The following is a 25,941-nucleotide window of genomic DNA, read 5'->3' as shown; positions in this document are numbered from 1 at the left end:
TGGGTCCAGTGGCCCTTCTTCAGAACTGATCCCCAGCAATTTATGTTTTTGTTTCTGACTCAATGTGTCCTTTTGGATGTAATCACTTTTCACTGAACACCTTAAATTCGTGTGTCCTAATATATTCACAGGGCAGTATTAAGTTATCAAAACAGTAGTTAATTTGATTTGACTTCATCTTCATTATTTGATATTTCCAAATTTATTTTGCTGATTATTATCCTTAGTATAACAATAGAAGAAAAAAAGTAACAACTAGCTTAGAAATCTGTACTCAAATCAAAGGCACTGTGAATGTGGAGGGCAACATCAGCCTAAAATTTTCAGGGTACTAATACTGAATTAAAATTAACTGACCTAGAAGTGCTAAATTATTGCTGTTCTTCTCTGGACCTTTTGTGTCTCAACGTCATTAACATAAAATAAAGTGCGCAAAACCATGAAAGTAAACAAACTGAGACACTTACAATCCTCCAGGTGAACACATCTGTGGGTGGCTTCATCAAGAAGCATGTTCTTTGGGCAATGTACTAAACATCCTTCAACCCTGCATGAAAAAAAACAGAAAAGCTCTTTAGAGATAATGGGAACTGCAGATGCTGGAGATTCCAAGATAATAAAATGTGAGGCTGGATGAACACAGCAGGCCAAGCAGCATCTCAGGAGCACAAAAGCTGACGTTTCGGGCCTAGACCCTTCATCAGAGAGGGGGATGGGGGGAGGGAACTGGAATAAATAGGGAGAGAGGGGGAGGCGGACCGAAGATGGAGAGTAAAGAAGATAGGTGGAGAGGGTGTAGGTGGGGAGGTAGGGAGGGGATAGGTCAGTCCAGGGAAGACGGACAGGTCAAGGAGGTGGGATGAGGTTAGTAGGTAGCTGGGGGTGCGGCTTGGGGTGGGAGGAAGGGATGGGTGAGAGGAAGAACCGGTTAGGGAGGCAGAGACAGGTTGGACTGGTTTTGGGATGCAGTGGGTGGGGGGGAAGAGCTGGGCTGGTTGTGTGGTGCAGTGGGGGGAGGGGATGCACTGGGCTGGTTTGGGGATGCAGTAGGGGAAGGGGAGATTTTGAAACTGGTGAAGTCCACATTGATACCATATGGCTGCAGGGTTCCCAAGTGGAATATGAGTTGCTATTCCTGCAACCTTCGGGTGGCATCATTGTGGCAGTGCAGGAGGCCCATGATGGACATGTCATCAAGAGAATGGGAGGGGAAGTGGAAATGGTTTGCGACTGGGAGGTGCAGTTGTTTGTTGCGAACTGAGCGGAGGTGTTCTGCAAAGCGGTCCCCAAGCCTCCGCTTGGTTTCCCCAATGTAGAGGAAGCCGCACCGGGTACAGTGGATGCAGTATACCACATTGGCAGATGTGCAGGTGAACCTCTGCTTAATGTGGAATGTCATCTTGGGGCCTGGGATGGGGGTGAGGGAGGAGGTGTGGGGACAAGTGTAGCATTTCCTGCGGTTGCAGGGGAAGGTGCCGGGTGTGGTGGGGTTGGAGGGCAGTGTGGAGCGAACAAGGGAGTCACGGAGAGAGTGGTCTCTCCGGAAAGCAGACAGGGGAGGGGATGGAAAAATGTCTTGGGTGGTGGGGTCGGATTGTAAATGGCGGAAGTGTCGGAGGATAATGCGTTGTATCCGGAGGTTGGTAGGGTGGTGTGTGAGAACGAGGGGGATCCTCTTGGGGCGGTTGGGGCGGGGGCGGGGTGTGAGGGATGTGTCGCGGGAAATGCGGGAGACGCGGTCAAGGGCGTTCTCAATCACCGTGGGGGGAAAGTTGCGGTCCTGAAAGAACTTGGACATCTGGGATGTGCGGGAGTGGAATGTCTTATCGTGGGAGCAGATGCGGCGGAGGCGGAGGAATTGGGAATAGGGGATGGAAAGCTCTTTATATCTCCTCTGCAGTTTATGTAGTAACTCTAAACCAGGCAGCAACTCTGGCTGAATCTGCGGCTGGGTAACCTGTTTATAAGCCTCCTCCAATACTCTATGATCCTCTCTTCCATTGAGGGTGGGGATGAGGCGAACTTTGGAGGGCTTTTTTGCATTCCTTGAATCACAGAAAGCAGGTTGACCAGAAAGGTGTAGTGGATGTCCACAATCTGAGATTCCCAGTCACTGACTGCTTCCAGATGCAGATTGGGTCCATTAGGATTGGATGGAATGTGGGAGGGGAATTCAGAGGTAATTCGGATGGAAGGTAATTGGGAGATTTGACCACTAGAGAATGAGACAGACAGAGAAAAAGTGTCCACTTGAACTGGGGAGGTAATTGGAGGGGGATTTAATGGCGAAGAGGGGAGGCAGTCAGGCTTGCAACCCTAAAGGAACATACGGTGTCAAATGCATCAGGAATAGATCAAATGGAGCTCAGAGATTGGATCTAGGGAATCAGAGGCTTCATGGTGGGACTGGAAGCCTCATTGAGAAGGTCATAGAGAGGCACTTGATTTAAAGATGAGCCTCAAACAGTTGCATATATCCAGGAAGTAAAGGTGAAGGCATGTAACTTCTAAATCGATCAAGTGCTTGCATGAAAAATAACAGTTGATATTAATACAAGAATAACGCTGAGGTATGTGGTCTCATTATCATCTTATTTAAAATTTCAGACTGCCTCCTTGGTGATGGTTGATTTCTTGCCCTCCTTCCAAACTCAGTTGAAGCTGGAGATTGGTGGGTTTGGTTCAGAAAAAAAGAACTCTCAGATTTCAATCTGCCCCAAGGAAGGTATTTTCTCCAGTTATAACACACTGCTTTATTTTAGCTCAATAACTTCGCATGTAAGCAATGACAAGACTGGAAATTCACACTGAAGCCATGCAACGCCCTGATTCTTTAACAACCTGTGCTATCCTCCATTCCTAATTTAAACACTCAATTAATTATTATTCTTATTCATTAACATGAAAAAATGAGATGAAAAATTCAATACTTAACTTAAAATAAAAAGTTAAAAGTGCTGGATTCTGCAGATCTGACAGCAGAGAAATCTGACAGAGAGATAATGAGTTGGATATTACAATTCCCCATTGAGTATGTTTTTGGACTAACGGTGACTAGGGTGGCAAATGCCAAAATCAAAACCCAACCATCATTTATAACTAATATGCAATTAATAACAAATGGTCAATTGATTATGTGAAAAGCTCAATTCACCCCCAGTAATATATTGTCCATACCAAATTATGCTGTACTGGAGAGCTGTATTCAGTATAAATGTATACCAGTCTAGCAAGACAGTTGAGCTGTTCAGACTGTAGTACCAACAGCCAACACCTGACCAAACAGAGTGGGTAGAATCTATGAAGTATCAGAGATAATGGGAACTGCAGATGCTGGAGATTCCAAGATAATGAATCTATGAAGGGACAGCCATGCAGGCTTGAGTTTATGGGAGGAGCACAAGCCATAGACAGAGCTGCAACAGAGTTCTCTCATAACAGAGATTGTAGGAACTGTTGTGTTCATCCAGCTCTACACGTTGTTCGCTCAGAACACCCCACATTTGTCTTGATGATATTTAGTGATATGATTATGATATGATTAGTTTAAACTAATATTTATAATTAATCAGAAGAACATTGGGCAATCAGATTTATATTTGAATATACAGCAATACAGTGGATCCATTTCTTCATTTAGACAAGACAATGAACGCTCCTCTGGCTTTCGCTAGTCTGCTAGATCAATAGCTCCATGGGTAGTGAGCCATCTACTGGTAAGGTGACAAAGATCAGTATAAACAGATAATGCTAGCTCACTGCTCAGAAAATGGCAAGGCCCAAGCAAAACAAAGACTTGAAGAGAGGAAGGTTCACACGGTCAGGCAGGAGGGATCACATCCGGAGTGAGGCACAGCGTCAGCAAGTATACATTTCAGGAAATAAGAAGGCACGTGGGGATTCGGTGCAAGGTGGAAGATGTGCTTTTTGTTTGCCTTTTTGACTCATAGTTTGTAAGGTTTTTTTAAACAGTTTAAATTGAAATTTAAGATCAGGGTCCCAGCACAAAAGAGTGCCATTACAGGTAAACTGTAAGCTCATTGATTGGTGATAGCTACTAATTTGACTATCTATTATAAGATTTTTCAAATTGAAGGCAAATAGGGGAAATATTTAGTGATTACAAACTGAAAGACCAGTACAAAATATTTTTAAAAATCCAAATTAAGAATTAAGCAATTAAAACAGAGATGTCTGGCCAGGTGATTTGTTGTAACTGCACGATGTGGGAGCTGGTGAACCTTCTGATTCCTTAGCACAACAAACAGGAGCTCCATCTGCTAGTCATGTTCTAATGAGGGGAGTTCCAGTACAAGGCCAATTTCCACAACCTTGACAATCATAAAGTCAAAGACATGAGCAGGCTGCCTCTAACTCCTCTGTGGGAACAAGGGAGCACTATGTAGAAGTGGCAAAGAGTTGAAAACATTGTGCCAAGTCCAAGCATTAATAGAAACATAAAATAAAGGAGTAGAAAAAGGTTATTCAACCCCGTGAACCTACTATGCCATTCAATAATGGCTGATTTTATTGTAGCCATAAGTTCACATTCTAATGCCTACTGTTGTTAACCTGTTCACATCACCCACCTCACTTAGCAAGAAGTTATTCACTTTTGCCTTAAAACACACAAATAATCCTCTACCAGTGTCTTTTCAGGAAGAAACTCAATGTCCTCTGTAAGGAAACATTTGGCCTCATGTCAATTCTAAATTGGAGACTTCTTACTTTTAAACAGTAATCTCCACTTCTAAATTCTCCCATAAGAGAAAATATCCTCTCCGCATCTAGGCTGTCACACCTCTCAGGGTCTTGTATGTTTCAGCTAAGTCACCTCTCACTCTTCTATATCCTGCAGATACAGACCTAACTTGTCCGACCTTTCCTCATAAGACATAACAGATGTTAGTCTGATAAAATCTCTTTGAGTTGTTCCAATTAATTGATATCTTTCCTCAAACATGGTGACCAGAACTGTACACAGTACTCCAGATGTGGTCTCACCAATGCCTCGCATGATGACGCACGACTTCCCAACTAGAAGGATAGTGAAGCAGATGCAGAAAAATAAAAATCTTTTGCAGGGATCACAGAGGGCATCCATGTTTCTGGAGTGATATTTCTTGCGGTTGATTTGCCTCACAGCTTTCAGAGGGTTGCTCCATTGCCACAAACATGCAGAAACAATGTTGTGGAGGCATCTTTGAAATGAGTCACTTCTACACCTGGGTTGCAACATCTGTGTTGAAAGAGATGAAGTAGCCCACTCTGGCAGAAAAGGATATTTGTTAACCGATGGATATGCCTGTGAGCTTTGGGCTGTGAGATCTCACAGAGGTCATATACAAAGCTTTGGAGAGGACCAATCATGAAGAAATTGAGGCTCATGGTCACCAGGAGCATAATTCTTCTGATTTTCCCTTCGCCAGAGTCTTCTCAGGAACAGATGCAAAGCCCACTTACTACCTGTGAGGATAAACACATCCTAATCCAACACTGTATCTCAGGCATTTTGAGATCGATTACTTTGCTCTCAACAGCCTTTTAGGTGGGCAGTTCCTCAGTATTCTACATCTCCTTCTTGCAAGTATTTGGCAATCAAGGTACTCCTCTGTCTTACAGCCAAGTATATGGCAAGTACAACATTTCAACCTGCCTTTGCTGCTGCTACTCGACTTGTGCCTTTGTATACAGCAGGTGTGATGGGACTGCTATCATTCTAGATTGCCCATTTTAAAAGTACTTTTCTTAATACCGATGCTGATCTTAAAGGCAGAGGGCTTCTTTGTGCTGATATTCAGAAGTACTGGGTGTTGCTTTAAAGGAATCTACTTCCATGACTATCCCAGCCAGACATGCAATTTGCTATCAGGCAGCATTTGATAGATTAGTTGGCAAAAACAAAATGGAAATTTGCTATGCTTTATTCCTCCTACCCTGGTGAATTTCTTTGTGACCCAGCAGAAGAGACATACTTTTGTTAAGTTGCAACAAACAGAGGTGCCAATGAAAAGAGTAGGGCCTCTGGAATGTGATTTTCATAGCCCTATTAAATGAGTGGATACATGCTTTGTACAGAAAGCATTCCCAACCTGCAAAAATGTCAAGTAAAAATTATACAGGTTAAGAAATGCAGAGGGTAGAATTCTGGCCAAAAAAAATGAACGTGTTGTAATTCGCATATGAAGTCCCTTCTCCACACCCAAATAAAATTTCCTTTCCATATCTCCGTGAAAGACTACTCTACTCCTACCATATTCTACATCTCTCCTGTAAGTTTATTATTTGATTATTTGATTTCCACTTGATCACCATCCTGCAACATGTTGTGGTAGTTGCTACAATGTTATTGGCCCCAAGGTGAATTTCTCTGTCTAAGGCACATCCTACCCCGCCTTTCTCCTCTAATGTTTTTCTCATATGCTCGACTGTTTTAACTACTTTACATCTTTCAGCTATTTTACTGTACTGTACTAGTGGGCCTGAGACATAATTTGTGTTTTTGTACAACATTTCAATACAGTAAAAATTCCCCAATGCATTTCACAGGAGCGTTACCAAACAAAATTAAACACCAAGCCACATCAGGAAATACAAGGTCAGAAGATTATAAGCTTGGTCAAAGACATTGGTTTCAAGAAGTGTCTTAAACGATGAAAAAGAGGGAGAGGGGTGAGAAAGTTTATGGAGGGAATTGCAGAGTTTGAGGCTTTGGCAGCAGAAGGCATGGCTGCCAATGGTGCCGATGCTGAAAAGGTTAGAATTAGAGGAACATTAAAATTCCAGGATGTGTGTTGGTCTAGAATAGTTTACGGAGTTAGAGAAGTGGCAGGACATAGCACATCTTTGAATATAAGGAGGACTCTGCCCTTTCTGTTTAGAACTATGATTTGCACCGCCCTTTCCCACATTCCTCATCACACCTTTAAAAGTCAGAAGTCGCACTACACCAATGGGGTAATAAAATGTGAGGCTGGATGAACACAGCAGGCCAAGCAGCATCTCAGGAGCACAAAAGCTGACGTTTCGGGCCTAGACCCGAGGGTCTAGGCCCGAAACGTCAGCTTTTGTGCTCCTGAGATGCTGCTTGGCCTGCTGTGCTCATCCAGCCTCACATTTTATTATCTTGGAATCTCCAGCATCTGCAGTTCCCATTATCTCTCCTACACCAATGGGGGTTCATTTGAAATCACAAGCTTTTGGAGTGCTGCTCTATTGTCAGGTGCAGTGGAGGGAAGCATGTAGGCACAGAATTTATAGGTGGATAGATAACCGTAAGATAATTCCAAGTAATGAAGAGTGTCAAAACATAGTATGAATGGTGTGAATGGAGTGTCGATAGGCTGACTAAAAAGACTTTGCAGGCGATCATAACTAACTGACACACCTGTGTGATAACAAATAAATGATAGGTATAACAAAGTAACAACTAATCATTGTTATGTATTTATGAAGTCTTCCTTACTATTCTGTTTTGAAACCATCACCTTGATGACTTGTTATGATCTCTCCACCTTTATTAGTTTGTACAGTTTTGGATCACTTGTAACTTTGGTTAGATACCCAGCATATGAGTCTTTTACCTATCATGATATTCCAGCCATTTGGTTTGTCTCTAACACCATCTTATTTTTGATTTTTAAAAGAATTATCTCTCTCTGCCTTAATTAATCAGATCATACTTCATCCTTTCATTAGCTATTCAGCTATTAACACTTTACTCACACTGTTTGACATTTTGATCACCTGCAAAAGGTTGTTATTCAGCCTGCTGACACTCCATTTATACCATTTGCACTATCTTTCAACACTCTTAATTACCTGGAATTATCTCTCTGCCAATGAATTCTGTGACTGTACGCTTCCCTCCACTTCACTTGACAAAACAGCAGTCCTGTAAAAGTTTGTGATTTTGACAAACCCATTGGACTATAACCCGATACAGTATAAATTCTGACTTTGTCCACCTAGTCCAATGCCAGCACCTTCACATCATGACTACCTTTTAAAGTCCTTCAGGCTACCTTACTTACCAGGTTCGGGTAGAACCTATCCCAATGGTACAGGTCACATACTGCTACCAGCTTTTCATGAAATGGAACCCCACTTTCCTACAATCCGTTCAGTCATGTGGCCTCCTCTTTAATCTGTTTATCCTAATGATAATTTCCGCATGGCTTGGGTAATACTCCAGAGATTACAAGCCTTGGTTTCCAGTTCTCTAATTCAGAATCCTACAGCTACCTAAAGCAGGACACCCTGTTGTTCCTCTGTTGTTGATCCCAATTTGGGCCACAATGGTTGTCTCCAACATCCATTCCATTTGTGATGGTCCCTGCCTTGACACCAAGAAGTATCATAACATGTGGGAGTCACAATCCTGCTCACAAAGGATGCTCCCCGTTACCCTGATTATTGAAACATGCATCCTGCAATACAGGTTATGTTTTCAAAATAACCTGCAGATATAAATACATCAATAAACAAAATAAAGGCTGTGTTTTATATTATATTCAATTATGCAAGAACAAATAAAAATTATTAACTCCTACTTTTGTTACAGGTATGAAATCCACGGACACTTACGGTGACAAAAACTTGCAGGCTATTGCATGAGGGTCACTGCATGTTTTGATGCAAGGACTGGCGCAGGCCTCATATCTATATTCACACATTGTCCTGTATGGTATAACCATGCTGCCTTCTGTAAGAAAATGACAAAATATATTGCATAAACCTGGGTTTCGTTCAATACTTTAAAAATTGAAGAAGCTACCCAATGACATTTTACTTCATGCAAAACAAATTGCTGAAAAATAATAAAATCTCACACTTTGTTAAAATGCAGTCACTGGAAATACCCTAGTAATCTGGAAACGAGATTTGAATGCAGCAGACAGGGTGGCGTATTGAGTAATATAAAGAAAAACCAGTTCTGTGCCTGATAAGCAACACATAGGATTGAGTCGGAAGGTGGTCGTTTTATCTTTCCTCATGTCAGGTCTTACGTTTTAAAAGAAATACGATGGTATAATTATGTTACTTACTAGATTTCTCAAAGGCCCTGTCTCCTAAGCATCCAAGGACCTGAATTTTTAATGGATGTTCAGAGCCTGACATCTCATCATATCCAATCAGTGTCAGACATGCCAACCATTTAATTAAGGACAGCGTACGGACTCCTGAGGCTAGTGAGTTGATAGGAAGTACTCCTTCAAAAACATATTTACAGCCAAGTGTCTAATCTGGGGACTACAATGTAATTCAGAAAGAGTGAGAGAGCTCACCTTGGTTGAGGAATGTTCTCTAAGTTGGACATCAAAAATGAATACAACTACCAGGTTCAGAAGTTCACCAAGTATAACAAATTACAATTATAGGGCAGAATTTAACCCAATCCTTAATTGGGGATAGGCTCTAAAGTAGTGTGTGTGGGTGTTGGAGGGGCACTCTATAATTGGAGGAAAAGGTGGGGGGAATAATGTCCTTCATCTCCCCAGCACACTGCAAAAAACAAATCAGTGCAGAAAAAGTCAAGGACCTCACTCCTACCTGCAAGACAAGGCATCAAAGTGGAAAATTCCACTTGTCCCTTCACCATTAATATTCTACCCGTGGTGAGCAGGCCGTATGCCGTATGAGCAGGCTGGCTTTTAAAAGCTGGTGGCCTCCCTGTGGGTTTGGGGAAGTGAGGCTTCACCAGAGACAAGAGCTGTTCCCATTGATGAGAACTCCTCCCTTCCCCCCAACAACAATGCCACCCCTTCCCACTCTTGTTGTGTCCTGCCTGACTGGCCAAGATAAACGCCACAAATTCTGAGCATTCTTCCATAATGGTTGGTCTGAATCAAGGTTCAAGCAGTGGTTACTACTCCTTGAAGGAACAGAATTCCCAACGGAAGGCAAATGCCTGATGGTAGAGTGATGCCAGAACTGTCTGATGGCCAAGGGCACAATCGACCTTCCAAAAATGTCTGGAACAGGGCTGCTCCCATCGCAACTCCCCCATATATTGGGCCACTGCTGCAACCAGTAAGTTCAACCCATAATGTGCCTTTAGTTATAAGAAATCCCAAAGAGTTTCAGAGAATCAATAAAACTAATAAAACATGAATGATAAGCTAAAGGAAAAGGTATTAAGTCAGATTGACTAAAATCTTCAATAGATGTGGTTTTAAAAGACTGGGAAGTGGGGAGGAGATGGGATAAATAAGAAGGTTATATTACCCAACAAGTATGTAAACAAAGAAAACAAGAGGTCCAAGGATGGATTTTGGAGGTTCCAGGAATAAAACTGTAAATGGGAACAGGAAATATTGCCTGACTTCTAAAATTACAATTGGGTAGGTGTGTGTCATAAAAAACAAAGGTGACATCACCGAGGAAGTCAATAAATGTATTAGGTGTGTAATTGAATAAATGGTGGGCATTAATTAAGAATTCATGTGTGCTTAGAATCAATCATTAAAGAGATTATTGCTGGGTAAGTAAAAGAATTCTCAAAATTGGGTCAGAATGATTTTGTCAAAGGGAATTCATGTTTATCTAATTAATTAGAATTCTTTGGAGGAGTTATTTGTTGTAGATAAAGGGAGCCTGTAGACATAATGCATTTATATTTTCAAAAGGTATTTGTAAGGTGTCCAATCAAAAGTTACTGCTGAAAATAAAAATACATAGAACTTAGAACAATACAGCACAGAACAGGCCCTTCAGCCCTCGATGTTGCGCCGACCTGTGAACTAATCTAAGCCCATCCCCCTACACTATCCCATCATTATCCATATGCTTATCCAAGGGCTGTTTAAATGCCCCTAATGTAGCTGAGTTAACTACATTGGCAGGCAGGGCATTCCACACCCTTACCACTCTCTGACTAAAGAACTTGCCTCTGACATCTATCTTAATTCTATCACCCCTCAATTTGCAGCTATGCCCCCTCATATAAGCCGACGTCATCATCCTAGGAAAAAGACTCTCACTGTCCACCCTGTCTAATCCTCTGATCATCTTGTATGTCTCTATTAAATCCCCTCTTAGCCTTCTTCTCTCCAATGAGAACAGATCCGTTTACCTCAGCCTTTCTTCATGAGACCTTCGCTCCAGACCAGGCAACATCCTGGTAAATCTCCTCTGCACCTTTTTCCAATGCTTCCACATCCTTCCTGTAATGGGGCGACCAGAACTTCACGCAATATTCCAAGTGAGGCCGCACTAGTGTTTTGTACAGTTGCAGCATGACATCACGGCTCCGGAACTCAATCCCTCTACCAATAAAACCTAACACACCGTATGACTTCTTAATAGTACTATCAACCTGGGTGGCAACTTTCAGGGATCTATGTACATGGACACCAAGATCCCTCTGCACATCCACACTACCAAGAATCTTTCCATTGACCCAGTATTCTGCCTTCCTATTATTCTTCCCAAAGTGAATCACCTCACATTTATCTGCATTGAACTCCATTTGCCACCTTTCAGCCCAATTCTGCAGTTTATCCAAGTCTCCCTGCAACATTCTTCCACACTGTCCACCACTCCACCGACATTAGTGTCATCTACAAACTTACTAACACATCCACTTATGCCTGCGTCCAAGTCATTTATGAAAATGACAAACAGCAGTGGTCCCAAAACAGATCGTTGAGGCACACCACTAGTAACCAGACTCCAGGCTGAATATTTTTCATATGTGGGATAGAATACATGGTTCTGGATGTGAGTTTGCTCGCTGAGCTGGAAGGTTAGTTTTCAGACGTTTTGTCACTATTCTAGGTAACATCATCAGTGAGCCTCCGACAAAGTGCTGGTGTTATGTCCCGCTTTCTATTTATCTGGTTAGGTTTCCTTGGGTTGGTGCTGTCATTTCCTGTTCTTTTTCTCAGGGGATGGTAGATTGGCTCCAAATCAATGTGTTTGTTGATGGAGTTCCGGTTGGAATGCCATGCTTCTAGGAATTCTCGTGCATGTCTCTGTTTGGCTTGCCCTAGGATGGATGTGTTGTCCCAATCAAAGTGGTGTCCTTCCTTATCTCTGATGAAGGGTCTAGGCCCGAAACGTCAGCTTTTGTGCTCCTGAGATGCTGCTTGGCCTGCTGTGTTCATCCAGCCTCACATTTTATTATCCTTCCTTGTCTGTATGTAAGGATACGAGTGATAGTGGGTCATGTCGTTTTGTGGCTAGTTGATGTTCATGTATCCAGAAAAGCTAGCCACCAGGATACATGAACATCAACTAGCCACAAAACGACATGACCCACTATCACTCGTATCCTTACATACAGATAAGGAAGGACACCACTTTGATTAGGACAACACATCCATCCTAGGACAAGCCAAACAGAGACATGCACGAGAATTCCTAGAAGCATGGCATTCCAACCGGAACTCCATCAACAAAAACATTGATTTGGAGCCAATCTACCATCCTCTGAGAAAAAGATCAGGAAAAACATCACCAACCCAAGGAAACCTAACCAGATAAATAGAAAGCGGGACATAACACCAGCGCTTCGTCGGAGGCTCACTGATGATGTTACCTAGAATGGTGACGAAACGTCTGAAAACTAACCTTCCAGCTCAGCAAGCAAACTCACATCCAGAACCTCAACCTGAGCTACAAATATTCTCAAAACTCGCTAGAATGCATGGTTTAGGTGTTAACATATTAGCATGGAGAGTTGATTGGCTAATGGGGGAGAAAACATATATCAATACATCTTTTGACTGTTTGATGTAACAATTGGAGCCCCATGGGGACTTGGGCAGGGGTCTCAACTTTTTACAACTTACATTAATGACTTAAAAATTACAAGAGAAGGTTCTATAGTTCAACTGGCAGTTATCACAAAGACTGGTAGAACAATATGCTGTGAAGACATAAAGAGGTTGCAGAAGGATAGACAGGTTTAGTTATTGGGCAAAAATTTGGCTCATGCAGTGTATATAATGTGGAAGAACATGTGGTTGTTCACTTTGATAGGAAGATTGAAAAAGAAAGTCTTATCTAAATAGAAAACAACTACAAAATTCTGAGGTGCAGATGGATCTAGGTATTTTTGTCTACGAATCACAAAACATTAGTACGCAGATACAGCACATCACCAAGAAAATTGATGGGAAGATCTCCTTTATTAGAAGAAAAATTCACCTTAAAAGTAACGATATTACGCATCAGTGATACAGGGGATTAACATGACCATGTCTCAAAACTATGTGCAGTTTTAGTCTCCTCATCTAAAGAGGGAGGTAAATATGTTAGGAGCCAGTCCAGAAGAGATTCACTAGAATGATGCATAAAATGAGAGCGTTGGGCACACTGGAGCTGTTTCCATTGGAATTTAGAAGAGTGAGGAGTGACTTGTTGAAGTGCTTGAGATCCTGAATCATCTTGATGGAGTGGGTGTGAAAAAATTTTCCTCTTCCCAGCAGTCCCCAGTTAAGAGGCTATCACCAGGCATGTCATCCAGTGAAGGATGGCAGACCAGCTCTTCATGCAGCCAATACCATCCAAGTATTGGCAGCTTTTCTGTTTCAGCAAAGTTTTTACAGACTTGCTAGTGCTGAAGTGTGGCCTTATTTGATGCAAAGTGAAATGTTTGAGAATCATCAGGTACACAGTAACAATCTTGCCACTGGAGACCTCCCCTCCTTGGACCACAACCCTTTGAATATGATCATTACTGAGCCCCAGTCTCAGCCCAGGAAACTGTTGGGAGATTGCTTCCCTGCAGTGGTGACCTCCCTAAGTGGCAGAGGGATGGTCCACTGCTAGCAAAATGCTTTACACCTGAGACAATGTCTTGAATTAGCCCCTTTAATTGCTTCATTGCATGCCCACCTCTGGTCAGTGGATAAAAAAGCTGCTGCCCTTCACTCCTTCCTTTTTAGCGCGCCACCTATGGACTTATATAATCTCATTGTATGCCTGGTTGTTTTATCTATGAAAAAGACTGCTCCAATTACTTCCTCAGCTCCTTCAGATGTAACGTAGTGCTCTAGGTGTGTTAACAATATCAAAATAAACAAGAAAATCTGAATTCACAATTTTCAGTCTAATGAAAAATGTTGCTTCAATAAAAGATTTTATATGACATACATGAGAAAAAAGACTGAAGAACCTAAATGCATTTGTTCCTTCAGCTGTTGAAGTCAGGAATTAAATCTGTCTGCAGGTGACCTCAAGAACATTTTTTACTGCCAGTAACGCAAAAGGGCAAGAGTAGAGGTAATGTGATATTTTGGAAACTGCCATTAGTACTTCTGTTGCCACACAGTTGTTACAATACTCAGGAGTTCTTGCATAATCTTTGAGTCTAATGTGCGATCAATATTGGTTAAAGTTAATGCCTCTTCTCTATATATGAACTGCATTATGGTACCAAGTAAAAGCACACATATGAAATCTTATTCTAAAGTATTCTTGCCTTCATAAATAGAAGTTTTTTTTAAATCTTCTTAAGATTAGAAACCCAAGTGAATTGCACAATATCAACTGACTGGTTAATTATCTGTCCTCATTCTAAACTGTTCTACAGATGAGTAAGTGCATTTCACTGAAACATACTTTTTGATCATTTTGGAAATGCAACATTGTGCAAATAGCAAAAGCTCAGAAGATAACAAAATAAAATCGTTCAATAAACCAAAGTACCAGTGTTACTTGATTTTATTAGCGGTAAATGTTGCACTTTCTGAATCAGGGACAGTGAAATATTTCCCTTATCCCACTATGTAGACAGCTGTGCCAGTGAGAAGATATGGTTACAGGCTACTTCCGTGAACAGCACAACCTTTTCCCCTTTAGAGTATTAGCTGACTCTTTATATGCAGAGGGTCATGAGTAAAATTCAAGGGCTAAATCTGTGCAGCAAAATGGCCTTGAAGAGAGCATTGTTCCAACAGTTTTCAGTTGGCTCTGTTTTACCAGTTTTAGTTTCAGCACAATATCTCTGGCACGTAATGTATCTCCTATTACATTCCAACACTTCAGGATTATTTAGTTGCCATTGAAAATGCACACAGTCCACTGCCCAATTAAATTTTCACAATAAGGAAACACATTATTTTATATGGCAATATCTAATTACTAGATGCTAATGCCAGTAATTGCTTTACAGCGTTTATTATACTTCATGTCGGATTAAATTCTAATACTATAAGTTGGTCAAAGGAGAGCAAGGGTAACAACCTCTCCATCCCTAGGAAATGGAAAGTAATTGCCATTTGAAGGTCATACATTAACAAGAATACTCAGACATCAGTTGAAGTGGCATGTACATTAGTTTTGGTTTTTTTGGTAAATAAGAATTAAAACATATAGTTTCCTCTCTCTTCAAAACATATATCTATTGATCAGAATGTTAGCAATGTCTACGGCATCCAAGGTCACGGAAAAGAAATGACATAATCTGGAACTTTAACCTTTGCCATCGTTAAGTCCTAATGACAGCTAGTTCATGCAATTTTCTGTCTCTCACCTGAAATCTATTTTTGCAACATGCAATTTCTAAGATAGCAAGTAATATGCTGAAGGCTGGATCAACTTACAAACAAATGCTAAAGAATGTGAAATTTTTTTTTAAAATGTGGTACTCTCTTTTGGCATTTAAAACAGACAAAGATTTGATGAAAATAATAGATTTCAATTCAATAAGAAAAAATAAACAGGAACTTTGCAGAATGATCTGGAAGTGCTGATCAAAGCAATCAGCTAGCAGTAATGCTACAATACTAAACACATACCAGTGCACAGATTTGGAATATAGTACTGTATTAAATAAAAATGTTTATTGATACTTTTAAAGATGTAAAGTTAATACAATGAACATTAATAGCCTACTATAAGTTGGGGGGTTTTATTTTTCAACTTCTGTACTCACTAAAAATGTATGATTACACATTTTGCAAGTACTTTTCCAGATAAAATTCACACATTTTGTTAGAAATTGCTTAAGATACATTTGGTATGATTTCTCTACAGCCAACAGCACTAATCAACAGGTAATTACAGTTAAATTAACTCTACATATTGAATGTTAAATTTTAATCTAATAAATGAAGTATTTTCTGTCAGTAGCATATGCTTATTCATTCATATTTTGGTTTTGTGACATTCAAGAACTGCCTCAGTACTTAAATGTGTAATTTGTTGTGACACTGAGATGGACAGTCAAGAGAGTTTAAGGTTGTATCACTGATCAATGCCGAGTTAGCTGACATCAACTATGCAACAGTGGGAGTTGCTACAATTGGTTTCAGTCTCCCTCCTCTGATCACAACCTATTAATAACTGCTGTAAAATTTGCAAGTACAGTCACCGAGCAAGAATTAGACTCTGTTTTGATATTTCTGTGGCCAAACAATTCAGCAAACATTGATTCATACAAATCTTTGAACTCAGAATTCTGGCCTGTAGGAAAGATGGATGTTCTTAGCTGAATTTTTGTTATGGCATAATTGGCATAAATCATTGAGTATTGCTGAGAGAAAGTGATATGCTGTTGAAAGGTTTTGTCTTGCACTCTTCAGGGCAAAAGCAGGAATGCCAAATTCCAAACAGGAGCAATCAGAGAAAAGGGATGGATCAAGGTGTTTTCATGAAAATTTTATCTGGAAACTACTGATTAATTCAAAAGGGACACAATACTTAGACAAGTTTTTGGTCTGCAGACTGCTACTTACATTATGTAGCTTTAGCAAGAGTCAGCAAGCTATTTTGTGACCAAGCTATGTTTTGAGGAAGGGTCACTGGACCCACAACATTAGCTCTGTTTTTTTCTTCACAGATGCTACCAGATCTGCTGAGCTTTTCCGGCAAATTCTGTTTTTGATCCTGAACTGCAGCATATGCAGTTTTTTCAGTTTTTATTAAGCTGTATTGTGATATTGATAGTCTTAAAGTGGTCGTTAATATAACAGCAAAACTCAGGTCTGTACCGTATAAGAATTATTTTTTGTGTTGCCTTGAAAGAATACGAATTGGTAAAGCCTAGTGAAACTGGCTCTACAATATACATTACTAAATTTGTTCAAAAATAGTACATAATATCTACTGATTGTTAATGTCTCCTCTATGTTTCAATAAACCACAAAACTGAGGATTCCCTTAGCATTTGTGCTTACACACAGCTGGAAGCTTGATGCAAATAGGTACTTGGGCTTAAATGGTCACATAATTATGGGTGTCATTTACACATGGATATAGAAAACACCAAAGTCACTCTACACCCAACCTTCAAGCCCTCTGTCGTAATTAATTTTATTCCATATCAAGGCCACACCTAAAAGTGCCCACTCAAAGGAAAATTGGTGATGTTGCTAGGGTCTGCGTGGTTCTGCCTGAAGCCCAGCCTGGAGGCAGCAAGAGGCCAGTAGGGTCACCTCACCTTTCACCAAATATGCAAGTGCCATGCCTTACTTATGCAGTCACAGACCATCTTGTGAAGGGAAACACCTACTGACATAGGCAGTGCCCAACTCTCTGTTTGGGGCAGTTTAAAACCTCAGGTGGTCTTATTTATCCACTATCTATGCAGCCTGCCTGTCACTTCTATGTGGATGGACCTTCCAAAGCAGCCCTTTCTTTGGTCAGCTCTGGGACAATCTCACAGCCTGGTAAACCTTAGACACCATCAGGTTCAGGGCCCATATATGGTCCCAATCCCCAGTAATATTCTCTAGGGTCCTCTGTAAACACGTGGCTCCAAGGATGCAAAACCCTGTTAAAAAAAATCTTCAGAATGTCTTCCAAAGACATGGCTATTTCTTTAAAATCTTGCAAGTGTTTTTGTTCAGATGCAGTGAATCAAATACACCTTTGGTCTCTTACCTTCAATTCTAAAGCTGCTTGAAAGTTTAAATGATTCAGAATAATCATACTGAACTGTTTTCACAGCTGATGCTGTCAGAGTGATAAAAAAGCCCTTCCTGCTGTAGAGTTCAAATGTACTATAGCCTGGGATCCAGGTGCTTTTGTGATGGATAAATGAAGCATCCTTGAGGAACCGTTGATTGTCTTCCCATTTCTCTAAGCGAAGATTGTCATCTTCACCAACATGTATGAAGTAATTGGGTCTTTCAGCAGACTCAAGCGAAACAACAGGCAATTCTGTAATATTATAACAAGGCATAAATCAATTTATGGCTTACTTCAACTGTAAAATTATTAGGGAAATGTTTAATGCACCACATAAAATGTTGCCCATGAATATAAATATAAATATATTTTGTGTTAAAAGTGTGATTAAGAATTCAGTATTATAGTTGCAAATATACTCGGAGCTCAAATTCCCTCTATCACCCTTCCATTGGGCTGCCACCTGCCCCAACCTCTCCACAATTTTACATTGGCACAAGCAAGACCTAAGCCATGAAATGGAAGAGCAGAAGTAGGTCATTCAGCCCACTGAGTGTGCTATGGCATTCAATGAAATCATGGCTGATCCAATAATCCTTGCTGTAATTCCCTGCCTTATCTCCATAATGCTTGAACCCCTAAATGATTAAAAATCCATCTCAGCCTTAATTACAGTTAGTAACCCAGTCTCAATAGCTGTGTGTGATTAACAAAATTTCACAGATTCACTATCATTTCAATGAAAGAAATTCCACATCTCAGTCATAAATGTGTGATCTCTTACTCTGAGATGATGGCCTTGGCCCTGGAGTCTTGGTGTCTCCTACAAAGGAAAACAAACTTTCAGCATCTACCCTGTGAAGTTGCCTAAGAATATTATATGTTTCAATAGCTGTCCTCTCACTCTTCTAAATGCCAATGATTTTAGGCTCGAGCAACCTAACTCGTCCTCATTACAAACTCATTCCATATTCAGAATCAACCTCGTGAACCTTCTCAGGACTACATCCAAAAGCAGTATCTCTTTCATTCAATGAGGAGAGCAAAACTGTTTATAGGATTCTAACTGTGATCTGACCAATGCCTTGTATAGTTTTCACAAGACCACCCTATTTTTATACTTCCGTTCACTTTGAAATAACGCCAGCCCATTCAATTGCTTTTGCCCTAATTGAGACCTTTAAGTGACCAAGCAATGACTACTGACAGGCTGTTTCAGGCCCCACCTTAATTTTTAGGAGAAAGTCAAGCATGGAGGGTTCCCAGAAAAGGACCTTGCTCATACCTGAGAGAAGGGGCAGGGGTCTCCATCAACAGTCCTCCAACATTGGTCACACTTCCTCCTGCAGGTCCGTCCCCTGTGGATGATCCTTCCCCATTCTGGCCTCTCTACCAACATCCACACACCACCCGAGCCACACAACCCTAATGTTTACTTCCCTTTCTTGTCCTAGCATTCTGACATTTACATGGTTATGGACTCTTGACACTTAGTGTCAGGACCCAGCCCTATCTCTGAAACTTCTGGTTGTTCTGGAACTAGAGAGCTCCTTGGAGCATTAACTGGCTGTGGAGCAGACATTATGAGTTGCATTGCATTCACCATTGACTCCTCAGGTGAAAAGAAGGGAAACCTCACCATTTTTCAAGCCCTGGCTTAAGTAAATTAGAATATCTCATTTTGACCGGATCTGTTGTGTGGTTACATTTTCTAAACAGCCTGTTCAGACCTCTGCTGCAGGTGGAACTTGAACCTAGACCTCCTGAATCAGAGATAGGAATACTACTTGTGCTCCTGAGATGCTGCTTGTCCTGCTGTGTTCATCCAGGTCCACACTTTGTTATCTAGGAATACTACCACTGTGCCACAAGTACAACATGCTAAAACACTGAATATTATAAACCCCACACAATTTACATAGGGTTACATCAAATCCATAAAACAAAACCAATATCATACCAACTAGTCTATGCAGTGTTTATACTTTATCGAAGCCTTCCCATCCTGCTGTTGTATGTCTTTCTCCTTCACCTATTACCTTCAACGATTCCAAGGAAAAATGTATTTGGCTCATCTCCCATGAGGGGTTGTTACTTTACACAACAGTACAAAAACTAGCAGCCTCACCAAGTGGCCTGAATTTTCCACTGCTCACTGTATTTTGTTACACAATGAGCCAGATAGCAGCAAAATGTCTTACTGGAATGCCATAACTTTCACAGAGTGCGATGGGCAGCAGCAGATATGGGCAGGCATTTGGGTCAAACCAGTAAGCACTTTAATTAGATGTTAATTTGGAGACTTGGCAATCTTTGATGCCACTTTTAGCCTTTCTGATTTGCAGGTTATCTGACATAAATCACATCACATGATGAAAACATCTGGGATTGCTAACAATAAGGATATCAAAGATCATGGAAGGGACATCACAAAGTTAAGGCCAGAGTAATTCAGTGCTTCATTAAACATAGAATCATAGAATAATACAGCACAGAAACAGACTTTTTGGTCCAACAAGCCCCTGCTGACCATAATCCCAAACTAAACTAGTCCCACCTACCTGCGTTTGGCCCATACCCCTCCAAACAATTCTTATTAATGCACTTATCCAGATATCAGCTAGATGTTGTAACTACCACATCCATTACTCCCCCTGAAAGTTCATTCTACAGACAAACTACTCTGTGTTTAAAAAAAATTGCCCCTCATGCATTCTTTAAAACTTTCTCCTCTCCCCTTAAAAATATGCCTCCTAGTCTTGAAATCTCCCCCATCGTAGGGAAAAGACACCAGTCACCCTCATTATCTGTACCCTTCATGATTTTATAAATCTCTATAAGGTCACCCCTCAACTTCCCACACTCCAGTGAGAAAGATCCCAGCCTATCCAGCTGTCCCCTAAACTCAAACCCTCCATTCCTGGTAACATCCTGGTAAAACTCTTCTGAATCCTCTCCAATTAATATTATCCTTCCTATAACACGGCAACCAGAACTGGACACAATACTCTAGAAGAGGCCTCACGAACATCCAGTACACCCTTAACATAAAGGCACAACTCCTATAGTCAAAGGTCAGAGCAATGAAGGCAAGAATGCTAAACACCTTCTTAACCACCCTGTCTATATGTAATTATGGACCTGAACATCTCTGTTCTTCAGCACCACCCAAGACCCGACTTTTAATTGAACAAGTCCTGTCCTTGTTTGTTTTACCAAAGTGCAATACCTCACATTTATCCAAATTAAACTCCATCTTTATGCATGTTTCTTGTTTTTATTTCCTGCTAGAAGCAATTGACATTAAAGATTTTCATGAATCTTTCTAATAACGAAGTTAATTTGGCCCCTAGCACCATCTTGCCACCAATTATTTGCCAACAAAAGTTCCTATATCTCAGGTATTTGGAATGTGAAGATTATCTTGCTGCAAGAGAGGTAATCAAAGCCCTCCTGTCAACAGAGACTAGTCCCTAGACTGGCATGAGGAGAACGTGCTTCACTTTTGCACATAATACTTGCAGAGGTTGTTCTGCCGCTGCCAAAACATGTGAATGTTTAAGAAATCATAATATTGGGAGCTTTCATCAGATGTACCATATTCACAGTTCATATGCTATGTGCATACCAACAGTGGCAACTTGCGCCAAACTGATAAATAGGTAGTACATTCTGATTGACTGCATGGGCCAATATGCTATCAATCACTTCTCCAGTACCTGACAGATCTACCTATATTCAAATGAGGCATTACTAAGTTCAGCAAAGAACCAATCACGTACAAGGACACCTACGGCTATGACATGCCACAGAACTGGCATATCCAATGACAGTAATGGCTACTTGTGCCTTAATCTAAAGCTTCAACGACAAACAGGGATGATGCTATCTCTTCAGTCTTAAGATGCTCTTTGAAGTTCTCTAAATGCTTTCAGAAACATAAACTTCATTCATTAAGCTAGCTGACTTGGAAATTGGAACAAAAAAACATACTTGCCATAATGGGTTTTTGAGATTAATACTAAAACAATACGATAGTATAAGAAGGGGTGGCATGGTGGCTCAGCGGTTAGCACTGCTACCTCACAGCGTCAGGGACGTGGATTTGATTCCACCCTCGGGCGACTGTCCATGTGGAGTTTGCACATTCTCCCCATATCTGCATGGGTTTCCTCCGGGTGCTCCAGTTTCCTCCCACAGTCCAAAGATGTGCAGGTTAGGTGGACTAGCCATGCTAAATTGCCCATAGAACACAGGGATGTGTAAATTAGGTGGGTTACAGGAGGACAGGATTGGGTGAGATGCTGTAAGGGTCAGTGTGGACTTGTTGGGCCAAAGGCCCTGTTTCCAAACTGTAGGGATCTATATCTATAACTGTACTGGATATGTTTGATTCCAGTTGAGGGTACCTAAAGTGGATCTTGCTACACCCAGTTATATCATGTTTTAGACAGACACACTCTGATCAATGCACAAGGAGTGTAATAAGTTCATCATAATGAATTTCTTGATTTGGAAATGTAATATTAAAATCACCCTTGTTGATTAGAATAGGTAACACTGCAAAACAGCTTTATCTGACTTGAATCACTGAAAGTAACAAAGCATCACACAAGCTCTCTCAGACACTATAAATGTATTTTAATTTCTCATCCTATCCTCAATACCCGACAAAGATAAATTACCAACAGCTGCTGAGAAAAGATTGCACGGATGATCCTGAAAATCTTCACAAACATTTCATTAAAGTTTTTTTAAGACAGTAATTTATCACATTGATCTCAGCTTAAATCACTTCCTTCTTATTTATGCTTTTAGTATCATTCAGGGTTACGTTACAGAAATCAAATTTACGACTCAGATTCTGAGAGGATGACAATGATTTTATTTTTCTATTTTGACTATCTTATCTGATTATATTGTTAAACACAACAGTAAGAGACATAACTTACAGAACTACTCTGTGCCAGAGTAGCATTATTTAAACATTTCCAAAAACTACTGTTTGTCACAAAATTATTTTTAAATTCAATACCTTCACTTGTGCTATAATTAAAACACAAAAATAATTTATTCATAATTGCTTGATACATTTTCCCAATTGTAAAGTCGCTTGTATAAATTGACAGAATAAATAAAAGACCACATAACTATTAGTGCTTGAAAGCTTGGTTTTATATTTCCTTGCCAGCATATGATGTAATATATATTGGAACATGTGGATGTGAGTTTGCTTGCTGAGCTGGAAGGTTAGTTTTCAGATGTTTTGTCACCATTCTAGGTAACATCCTCAGTGAGTCTCCGACAAAGTGCTGGTGTTATGTCCCGCTTTCTATTTATCTGTTCAGGTTTCCTTGGGTTGCTGATGTCATTTCCTGCGTTGGTGATGTTATTTCCTGTTCTTTTTCTCAGAGGATGGTAGATTGGCTCCAAATCAATGTGTTTGTTGATGGAGTTCCGGTTGGAATGCCATGCTTCGTGCGTGTCTCTGTTTGGCTTGTCCTAGGATGGATGTGTTGTCCCAATCAAAGTGATGATCTACAAAATACGTTACAAGAACTGTGACAAACACTACATTGGACAAACAGGCAGAAAGCTAGCCACTAGGATACATGAACATCAACTAGCTGCAAAACGACATGACCCACTATCACTCGTATCCTTACATACAGATGAGGAAGGACACCACTTTGATTGGGACAACACATCAATCCTAGGACAAGCCAAACAGAGACATGCACGAGAATTCCTAGAAGCATGGCATTCCAACCGGAACTCCATCAACAAACACATTGATTTGGAGCCAATCTACCATCCTCTGAGAAAAAGAACAGGAAATGACATCACCGACGCAAGAAATGACATCAGCAACCCAACGAAACCTGAACAGATAAATAGAAAGCGGGACATAACACCAGCGCTTCATCGGAGGCTCACTGATGATGTTACCTAGAATGGTGACGAAATGTCTGAAAACTAACCTTCCAGCTCAGCGAGCAAACTCACATCCAGAACCTCAACGTGAGCTACAAATCTTCTCAAAACTCGATATTGGAACATATTAATAAAGAAATGAAAAAGAAATGTAAATATAAGCAATTTTTTTCATCAGTAGATTCAAAATGCTGAAATTCTAGATGCCCTGAACTTAGTAAAATGGAGGGACAATCAACTTAATCTTACAAACATTCTCTCATTGATTATGTAATGATAGCCATGATGTGACAAAACTAGTCTGACCCAATTAGTGTGTCATTTCTGTACAGACCAAGAGTATACAGGTTTCATTCTTTAGGATAGAAATTGATCCTTACTGAGTAAATTCTCCAGGTTGTGGGGAAGGGCAGAAATGTCCAATATCACATAACAATGCAATCACGTTGGCGCAGGTAGGTTTGCAAGCATTCCAGACAGCTGCTTAAAATCAGCACTAGGCCACCAATTCCTTAACTTTTGGAAGGTACAATGTCTGCTGTGAGACTCTTCTGTAAAGTTGTTTATGAATGAGAAAAACAGATGCTAACACTACACAGCTCGGAATTCTGTGGTGGCTATTTAAGTTTGTACTCCCACTGTGTTTCAAATCCATTCTATCCTCTATCAATCCCCAAGCAAGGAGCCACTGCTAGCAAGATAAGCAGCCTAATGATCAGCATCGTTAATTACTCAGCTGCTTGAGGAGGCATGATGACATTTTCAGCCAATGAAACAAATTTAAATAAGGACTGAAAATAAGTGTGAGTTGGCATTTGTTCCTTTGCTTTGATCCATTCTGCCAACTAAGGATTTTCCATCTTTTGCTTTCACTGAGTTACCGATTTCCAGGTAAGTGTACTTCAGCTTCCTTCAGTTAACAAATAAGAAAATGGTCTTGGTAATTATCCAATGTACAGGTAAAGATCTGAAGAAGACAGCATCAAATGTAACTTGTTATAAAGTCTGACAGCATTTAAGGCCCCTACATGAACTGAAGTCACTTGCATGAGCCACTGAAAGATTGCTGTCAGATATATCATAGGATGGCATAAACCACTGCTTCTAAGAGAACTCATAAGATAAAAATCAATGAAGGTTGAAATGAAAACATTATCATTACATTAGTGGTGAGTGGTTTAATTAGTTGCATTTAGAGGACAGAAATGTTTGCAGGCAATGGGGTGTTACGCTGTAAAAACATCTATTCAAAACTGATGATGGTGAAGCTTTAATTTCTTTGCAACTATAAAGAAAACTTTTCAAACTGTATTGACAAGTTAGAGAACACTAATTGTACAGGTTCCAAATTTCAGGATCACAGGGCTGGGGGAAGAAAGAACCTCACCACATACTTTGATCCCTAAATTAGACATTGTTATTGACTTTGCTTATTTTGCAGCATTGGGCAAAGCTTTGTAAAGGAAATTAGCAGTTAAGAATATGATAGAGCTGGAAAATGCTGCGAATTAGATGTTGCCCCTGACTATAATTTTTAGAACTAGAGTGCATCGATACCGGGACAACATTTTTGACTGACATCAGATCTCCTTATTCAGAGACTTTTGCACCTTTGAGGGGTGGCATGGTGGTTCAATGGTTGGCCCTGCTGCCTCACAGTGCCAGGGACCTGGGTTCAATTCCAGCCTCAGATGAGGTTGAACATTCTGTATTTGTGCAGGTTTTCTCCAGGTGCTCCAGTTCCCTCCCACAATTCAAAGATGTACAGATTAGGTGGTTTGGCCATGCTAAATTACCCATAATGTCTGGGGGTATGTAGGTTAGGTGGATTAGCCATGCAAAATGCAGGGTTTAAGGGTAGGAGTTGGGTCTGAGTGGAATGCTTTTCAGAAGGTCATTGTGAACTTGAAGGGCCAAATGGCCTACTTTCATACTATAGGGATTCTATGATTCTCTCCTTTACAAGAGTTCTGGATGCTTTCATTGAGCATAATCAAGTTAGTCTTTAAAGAAATCAAAGAGTATGGGGATTGGGTAGGAAAGTGGAGTTGAACTTAAGGCTCAACCATGGCTTAACGGACTTATGAAGGAGAAATCATGCTTGACAAATCTACAGGAATTCTTCAAAGATATATCAAGCAGGAATGA

At 40.6% G+C, this 25,941-nt stretch overlaps 1 protein-coding gene across 1 annotated transcript in view; it reads right to left on the bottom strand.

The window, feature by feature from the left end:
• otogl (otogelin-like) overlaps positions 1–25,941 on the bottom strand; it is a 209,331-nt gene that overhangs the window by 66,135 nt on the left and 117,255 nt on the right. Inside the window, exons 32-34 of the mRNA XM_059652231.1 lie at positions 17,833–18,111; positions 8,587–8,704; positions 468–547 (exon numbers count right to left, since the gene is read on the bottom strand). Coding sequence (XP_059508214.1) covers positions 468–547; positions 8,587–8,704; positions 17,833–18,111 — 477 coding nt within the window. The remainder of the gene's footprint in view (positions 1–467; positions 548–8,586; positions 8,705–17,832; positions 18,112–25,941) is intronic.

This window comes from Stegostoma tigrinum, chromosome 18, assembly GCF_030684315.1.
Source record: "Stegostoma tigrinum isolate sSteTig4 chromosome 18, sSteTig4.hap1, whole genome shotgun sequence".
Lineage (NCBI taxonomy): Eukaryota > Metazoa > Chordata > Chondrichthyes > Orectolobiformes > Stegostomatidae > Stegostoma > Stegostoma tigrinum.
Note: the sequence above shows the minus strand (reverse complement) of the source record. Positions and strands in the feature narration are given on the sequence as shown.